Here is an 8,491-nt window from a genome sequence, read left to right on the forward strand (position 1 = left end):
AGAGAATTGTTCCTTAATTTAGTATTAAGAAGTCCAAATTGATGTAAGTAAGTCGCAATTTTGCATAAGATCAATGAGGTAAAATGGCAAATCTCGTAAGAATACTAATTTGTTTTATACCAATATCAACCTTAAATACATCAACGTATTAATATTTCAACTTTGTCATGTCTAAAACTTATTTGTAACAAACACTTTTCTCTACATACTACTACTTGAACCAATAAATACATTTAGGATGCAATCAACGTATTTTGTAACATCATCCTATATAAGAAATAAATTATGCAATTAAGTTCTTAATGACGAAATTGATATAAAACAAAATTATTTCTTTATGAAGTTGAGTAATAATGTTACAAAATTAAATTATTTAAATACTGATTAACAGAATTTATTTCTTTTACCAAACGGTCAATTAGTTTCGCGTAACTTGACATATTGAAAAGTAACACCGAAACCAATGAGGTTTATTTATTGGTATTCTTTTCTTGTGCAAAGTCAATATCCTTTTGTTCGTCCCGAGGTAGGTAGCGGGCAGCAAAAACCAGATGTATGGTATAATTTCTAGGCAGAAAAGGTCAAATTTATATTTAGAATAACCGGCACTGTGTTAATTTGAGGACTTCTTTGCTCTTCCCAAACTCGTTTAGGTCCGATAAAGATGTCTCGACAAAAACACAAAAGATGACTCATGATGTATAAACACTAAAGGAGACATTGTAAAGGTACAAGAAGATACAGGTAGTTGATGATTGGAGAGCTGGATCAAAACTGACTGGAGTGTTTTGGCAATTGGCAGAACACGAGAATTCCATAAAGAAGATTGAATAGTTTGAGATTTACCCTCTGACAGTAACCACTAGAGGAAATCGGAAAGGAAAATAAAAAGATTAAAAGATGAGCAATGATTGTTCACGCGAAAGCTGCCCCTAGCACGTGTCAAATGTAGTAGTAAAATAATAGAGGGTGCTGCAACTAAAAAGACAATTACGCCTTACTGTTGCTGTCGATTTTTTGCCCCTACATTGTTTATTTTATTTGAGAAAGAGATTCTTTTTGTATAGCTTTTGTTATATTATTGAACTCGCAAAAACCGTCAAATTCTTACAACTTGTTGCAAATCCATTCGTCAGAATCAAACCGGTGAAAAAAAGTGACATTGATTAAAGCGAACATAGGATCCTAAGAGTTGCAGTTGTCAGCTATTACGATTTAATACTGAAATAGTGGAAACATCTGCAGACTAAGTAAATAAGTCAAATATAACACAGGTTTATTCAAAGAGCCAAATTAACTACTCGATGACAGATATCACATACTTCATTAGCGTCATACCAAATCTTAAACAATATGTAAAAAATGTTTACCTCTTAAGACATTCACGTGCCTATAATATACAAACTGCTCGTAAATTATAAAGTAGGGTGGTTTTCAACACTCTCAACTATACCTATCCAGGGTTGTCAACATGGAAAAATTGAATCGCAACAACTGTATAATGACATAAAAGTTGTTCAATTAATAAAGATGAAGATGTTATTGCTGGCTCAGCTTGAAGTGACTTAATATGTGGGCCGAGTTATGTCAATAAAGGCCAATTGGTGAAAACTTTATTATATTGTTAGCATATGCTTCAATCCATTTTTACTACAGCCGAGCGGGCTAGTTAAGTACTAGAATAATTTTAGTTCATTTGCACTTAACTTATGTGACCGGTGTGATTGAGGTTTTTAAACCTTCAATTGTCTTATTATGTATAAAATTTGTGTTGATGAATTTAAATGTGTAATTCGTTTTCAATGGTAGGAACTGTTTGTAAGTCTCAGAACCACATTAAAGTAAATAATCTGTTAAATAACTAAAATGTATGTAACTTAATAGATAAGGTTTTTTATTTCAATTATGAAAATAACCTATCCCTTCATTTGCGAATATCTCGAAACATGATAACTTTTCAACCAGGGAATTTGCTTGAGACAGTATTTGAAATGCCGGTAGTTGCACAAACATTTTAAATACTTTTCATGAATTTTAGAAACTTGAAATAATATTAAATTCAGATTTGATAATTGATATTTTCTAAATGCAAAAGGCCAAAAAGCTGTCTTTTCTTTCAATAGTCCAAAAAGAAAATAATCATTGATTTTTGTTATATATAGGTAATTAAATAAAACAACTATGGTATCTTTCGGCATGTTTACATATATTTTAAATCAACTATATAAAAGTGAAAAAGTTATATTTTGAAAGACGTAGGTTGAGACGTGTATTTTTGGCTTAAACCACCATTACACACAAAATTCTTACACAATCGTAAACAAATCTGTAGCGAACAAAAATAAAATATATAGATTAACCCTTTTCCATACATCACAAAAATATAATAATACATATATGATATATGTATGTATCGAATATATAGATAAAACATTGACATTTATTCTATAAGCTATTTTTTGTTATAAACTGAAATAGGTAAGCATATCCAATGTGGGCTTTTATTATCACAGGCCCAAATGGTCATTCTTGGTCCGAATCAGGTAAAGAAGTTCAGTAATAACCTCAAAATCCTTATGACTTATAAACGATCCGAGTGGGCAAGTAAATGTACGTCTTAAGGTAAGGTTTTTGAGGATAATTCTGAGACAAAAAGCAGAAATTTTCACCAATCGAGTACGTGAAGCAGGAAAACAATTTCGGTATTATACAGTGTTTATAATATATGCGTTCTGTTGTAGATGAAATTAAATATGGCAATTGACAAAATACATCTATATATAGGTTGTTAAAATCAGTAAACAAATAACACACTTTTATGTTAAAACTAAGATTTACAGAATTAAAAACCTAGTCATGGCCTTAGCAAAGAGAACGACTATAATGACTAGGGATGTAAATCTACTAAACTGTTAAAATGCTTCCGAGATCAATAAAAACAGGAATGTATGCAAAAGGTTCTTAGTACCTTATGCACGCATGTTTGCCATCCTAGGCTGAATCACAGAGGTGCTTTGAAGAGCTAATTCTAGCAGCGACTTCTAATCAAAGTCGCATAAAAACTTAAAACTAAACCTAAAAATATACATTGCTTTACTCAAAAATATCGCCATTTTATATACTTAACATTAACCTTATAATGGTAAAAGGTAGAAAGCTATAAACAGCTTGATTGAGGTTGGACTACAGCTCTACAATTAGCCCAACCAAAATATATACAACATTCTTTCGTACAGAACAATTTAAATAACTCTTTTCTGTTTTCAACTGACTTAATTTAGACACAATATTGCTTTATATAAAAATATGATTTAAATTGACCCAAAATTACATTTACGAACACTTGTGGCGTAATTTTTAAATTGTCCTGTAGGTGCAAGCTGTAAAAAATTCAGCTCCCTGGCCGCACCACTAATCTATCTACGGAGATCATTTGAAAACTTTTCCAAGGGTAGCAAACGAAGTTTCATATTTGCCACACCGATTTATACAAAGAACAAACAAAAATGACAGTCAGGCTCATCCCCAGCAAAACATATAACCACTTAGAAGCCTTTTGGCACTAACAAATTCTTTGGCTTTGCTGAATCCAGTTTCTGACAATTTTCCAAGTTATATACAAATACTTACATGACCTCATCAAAATGAGAATTACATATAATTACAACTTTGCTTCAAATTTCATTTTTACAATTCTCGTTTTATGAGGCAAAGCAAAAAGCACAAATCTACTAGTACAAATAAAATTCCTGAGTGCAGACCTGCACCATGTTGGTTTCGGTCTAACTGAATGAGATCAGAAACTTTGATATATTTTTCTCTCTTTGGAAAACATCGACACAGTATTTATATTTTTGATAGGACAGATTGCGTTTACAAAGCTTTAAGTACAAATGCTATAAGCAGCATGGTAACTTTACCACCACAAACTGTCCTAAATTTACAAATGACCTGCGTACAGAATCTTCTTGAAACATATTCCAAGAAATAATATAAAAATCTCAATTTTACATATTACATAACAAAGGGTGCGGCTAGGAACACCACACCTAATCACAAGATTTTTTTATTTGCTTGGAAAATATTTATTTAAAATGTATTTATATATATATATTTTTATATATTCCTATAGTTAACCTAACACTCAGTATATTTATGTATATAGAATACTACAAAAATGGAACTAAAAACATACCGAAAGTATAATATTGACAACAACATAAAAGCGAAAACATAATATATAGTATATTGACGCAAAAAACCTTAACTACTTCAATCACTTTAGCTTTGGGTGAAATTGTGCTCGAGAGCTCGAAACTTTTGGCAGGGCTTACCGACCTCGAAATATGTGCCATCCTACAAAACAGATCATGGCTGTCATCAGCGAACATGATGACACTGATGTTGGCATTAGTTTGGATAATATTCCTTCTGGCTGTGTTAGGTCCGGTTTTTTGAAATTTGTGCAGTCCATCTGGAAAATTAAAATTATCCAATTTTAAAACTAAAGTGTATTCTTTGTAAAACCACGGGTAATATTTTCCAGTTTGCACAAAACAGATTAACATAAAATATCCATGGAATCAGTTTCAGACTTTTTTTCTTAATAATAATTGAGTAGATAGTTGCGTTTAGAACTATTTATCTATACAGTCTTTTTGTTCACATGTAAAAATGTCAGAATCTATTTACACCAAATACTGTGTTGTTTTATTTTACAACCTAAAGCCAATATGATGGTTACAACAAAATGAAACAGTTACTTTTCTCTCTTCTGTGAGATTTTAAGTTTTGGTAATTCTTAGGCTTAGGTACCTTTCATTTTGAGTATATTATATTTGTTGTAAATTTGTAGTGAATTGATGTTAACTTCTTTGACATGCTCATCATTGCATATATGAACAGGGTCAATCACTGCAAATTGACCAATCCCTCTTTCTGGGCTTCCCTGTACGTAATCAAGAAAAACTGAAAAAGCCATTTAATGTAGTTTAAAAAGTTGAATCAAAAAATTACTACTAAAATTTTCCAAACCCTACAGTCAATAATTGTATCTTTTCTAATGGGTCGCCTGGTATATTTAAACATTTTCCGAATGTACCCTGCAAATATTTGATAAAAAAGAATCCCTCTACAATTTTTCTAAATATTGGCTATTAGGGAAATAGTGTTTTGTCTTTTGACAAACCTTGCATATGATAAAAAAATTAATTTAATATTTTGGTAGAATTTTGGATTCAACTTTTTAAACTACATCAAATGGCTATTTGAGTTTTTTTAATTACGTACAGGGAAGCCCAAAAAGGCAAATTGGTCCTTGTATATGGGGATATTAGAAACTGGTGGAGATACAAGGCTGATCAATTGGAAGAGCAACATATTTTTCTCATTGGAAGAGTTACTATGAGACGATTATGAAACTACTGTTATATATTTTGGTATATTATGGACGCCATATTTAATTTCTGAAGTTCTTCAACCACGTATATTTTCACTTTTAAAAATGTAGCTTTATCATATTATTTTAAAAGCTATTTGATACTGCCAATTTTCTTTTAAACTGAACTATTTTTTTAATATTATCTAAACATTTAATACAAATTTTATGATTTTTTTGAGCCGAAGAAAATCACAAATTTTTATTAGTTTATCAAAAAGACAGAATTACCCCAGTAATTTTCGAATTAATGAAAGCAAAATTTTTGGTAGCTATTTTTTTTAAATCTGTGCTTAATAGGTATGTTATTCATTTAACAAATCTTTTTTTACAATCAATAGGAAACGCAACTTGCATAAATGTTTATCAATGAACCTTCTTTACAGCCTGTCCAAGATAAGGATTATATTAGACATGACATACATTTTAATTTTTGAAATATTTAGAACAAAGCTATTTTTTTGATTTTGGTTTTTATTTACTATGGCAGTTATTTTTCAAATCATATTAAAAAACAAATAATATCTCTCATTATACATTTTCAAGCTCTAAAATATGGTGTTTATGAATGTTTGTTCCACCGTTACGTTTCTTAGAAATCGTGGACATCCTTTTTAATGATGCGAATATGTAAAATTATTTCCCGTTATTCTAAAGCACTCTGCAAAATAAATTGCGGTGCGGATGTGTACTAAGAACCATTTGTTGATAAATGATTAAACTGACAAATGCAATTTTAGTCATAACAAAAATTTAAAAAATAGTTCTTTTACACACGAAACAAATAAATACCCTTGATTTGTTATTAAATTGACTATCTATAATATACGTACTTTTTCTCTTATCATATAAAAAGAAATGTGATTATCTCAAAAATTAAAACATGTGCTTCCTATTTGCAATTGTTTTTTTTTGATTGGATAAAAAAATAATCTGTAGGACTTCGACAGAATATTAAATAAACACTTTATAGGTAGGTATACAATACAAATATATAAATGATATTAAAAAATATTGTACAAAAACATAATGTTTACAAAATGCACTGTAATAATCCTTGTCTAATGTACATTTCCTGAACTGTGTAATATTGTATGTAAAAATTCATTTTTTTTTTATGTATTTGTAATCCGATTTTTAAGGTTGTAAGTGTAAGATACTAATAAAAACAAAATAATAAATGCGTTCGTTAATATGATAATTAATAATTAATTTGTTTCCAAAAATATGTTTAACATTTTAGTTCTTGTATTCTTCTGAACCTGTTCCTATAACAACCTGCATATTTTTTGTGTATGCTTGAAAGAAAATTACGTGACTATAAGTAAATTGCAGAGTAATTCGAAAGACTTAATTACCATGGATATAGCGAGCTTTGTGGGTTTCCCAGTGAACAAATTGGCGGTAAGCCAATTTTATTTTTGTAAGCGAAATCAACCGGGTAGGCTTACCTCTATTTTTGGGCTTAGAAATAAATACTTAATATTTCAAATAAATTATTCATCGACGCATTTATACTACCAAAAATACTTAAAATAGATTAATCATATAGGACTACTACTTGACTAATGTTATCTATGTATTTGATCAGTCACTAATCCGTAGACCAGAGAGAGATAACAAACAGGTAAATATTCTTCTGAGGATAAATTATTGGTAATCCGACTTGTTCTACTCCGTCGTTAAAAAACAATGCTATATGCATTTCTGACCTTGGCTACCGTTTTACAGATAATTGTAATGTAATTATATTTACTCCATTGTTTATATACGCTAACAGTTTCTTTGTTTGCTCTCAATATGTTATTTAATTGGTCGTTTCAATTTATTTGGTGTTGCACAAACAAAAGTAGCTTTCTGAGGCCAAAACATATATAAATCTCAGCAAAGCAAACGTAAACAAAACATGCAAAATAAAAATAAAAAATAAAATAAAGAATATTGTCTACTGACCTTACTCCAATCTTGAGCGTTGTAGGTGGGTTTCTTAATGGCAGTGTTCGAGATCTCAGGGTTTGAAGAATGAGCAGTGGCACATCTTTGGGAAGATCGAACTGAGGAGACAGTGGTAGTACCAGATGTGGTGTTATTCAACCATAAGTGCGCCAAGAGATCAGGTAAAACGATTTGAGCGGATTGGGCCGTTTGGACTTCTTGTCCGTTCATGATTCGGAGACGAGAAGATGATGGATGGCGAACTAAAATATATATTTTTTAATTAAATTGGAATATTTATTTTATGAAAGTGATAATGAATATCAGAAAAGAATCACCTAAAATGTGATAAAAACCGACCTTGAGGAGTCCGAGTAAAATGTTAAGTGTGGCGGTTAATCGCGTTTCGTGTCAATGATTCCCCGGCCTTGAAGCCAGTGCATAGCTTGACAAGTTTTCAGAGACAAACTTTCAGGGTAATTTTTAAGACGACTTACCTCGAGAATTGCACGAAGTCGATGATGTCGTAGAAGAGGAAGCCTGTTGAGTCAATTGCTGATACCTCCCAATTGTGATTTGAAGTTTGTTAACAAGTACTTGAAGTTGGTTGAGAACCACTTCAACTTCGTTCGATTCTTCAGGCAAGTTGAACGGCACTGCCATGTTGAGACGTTGAGTAGAAAATCACACAGCGAACTAGCAATGCAAACACAAAATGCACAAGAGATGATTCAACTCGCGAGACACGCGACTATACTGAGCGTCCCAAAATCGGGCGTCCGTACGATACGAAGTCTGATCGAGCTTTGACTGAGAGCTTTAGCTTTAAGCACCACACACCGCTATCGCCACCGCTTGAGTGTACTGTGTAGTGTGTTTTGCGTTTGAACGTGAAACTCAACTCACGGTTACCTAGCTTCACCCCCACTAACTTTGCCAACCGATTATAGCTCCTATGTTACATGTCTACAGGATGAAACGTGTTTTTGAGGCTACAGCCAATAGGCTGCTCAGATGGGCGTGTTCACCGAAAACGAAGGGAAATATTGGCCAAATATATTTAGAAATACTAAACCTTTGTTGTTATTTTACGCATACCCTATAAGATCGTTACCCCTT

General features: G+C 31.5%; 1 protein-coding gene across 1 annotated transcript; it reads right to left on the reverse strand.

The window, feature by feature from the left end:
* Positions 1-2,185: 2,185 nt before the first annotated feature.
* LOC145738825 (uncharacterized) lies at positions 2,186-8,272 on the reverse strand. The gene is made up of 3 exons (XM_081993906.1): positions 7,870-8,272; positions 7,391-7,635; positions 2,186-4,474 (listed from the first exon to the last, which is right to left on the reverse strand). Exons 1-3 carry the CDS (start codon positions 8,033-8,035, stop codon positions 4,331-4,333), a joined length of 555 nt encoding a protein of 184 aa, XP_081850032.1. The 5' UTR covers positions 8,036-8,272; the 3' UTR covers positions 2,186-4,330.
* Between the last annotated feature and the right edge of the window lie 219 nt (positions 8,273-8,491).

Source organism: Ips typographus, linkage group LG16 (assembly GCF_016097725.1).
Source record: "Ips typographus isolate SLU linkage group LG16, UJ_Ityp_2.0, whole genome shotgun sequence".
NCBI lineage: Eukaryota > Metazoa > Arthropoda > Insecta > Coleoptera > Curculionidae > Ips > Ips typographus.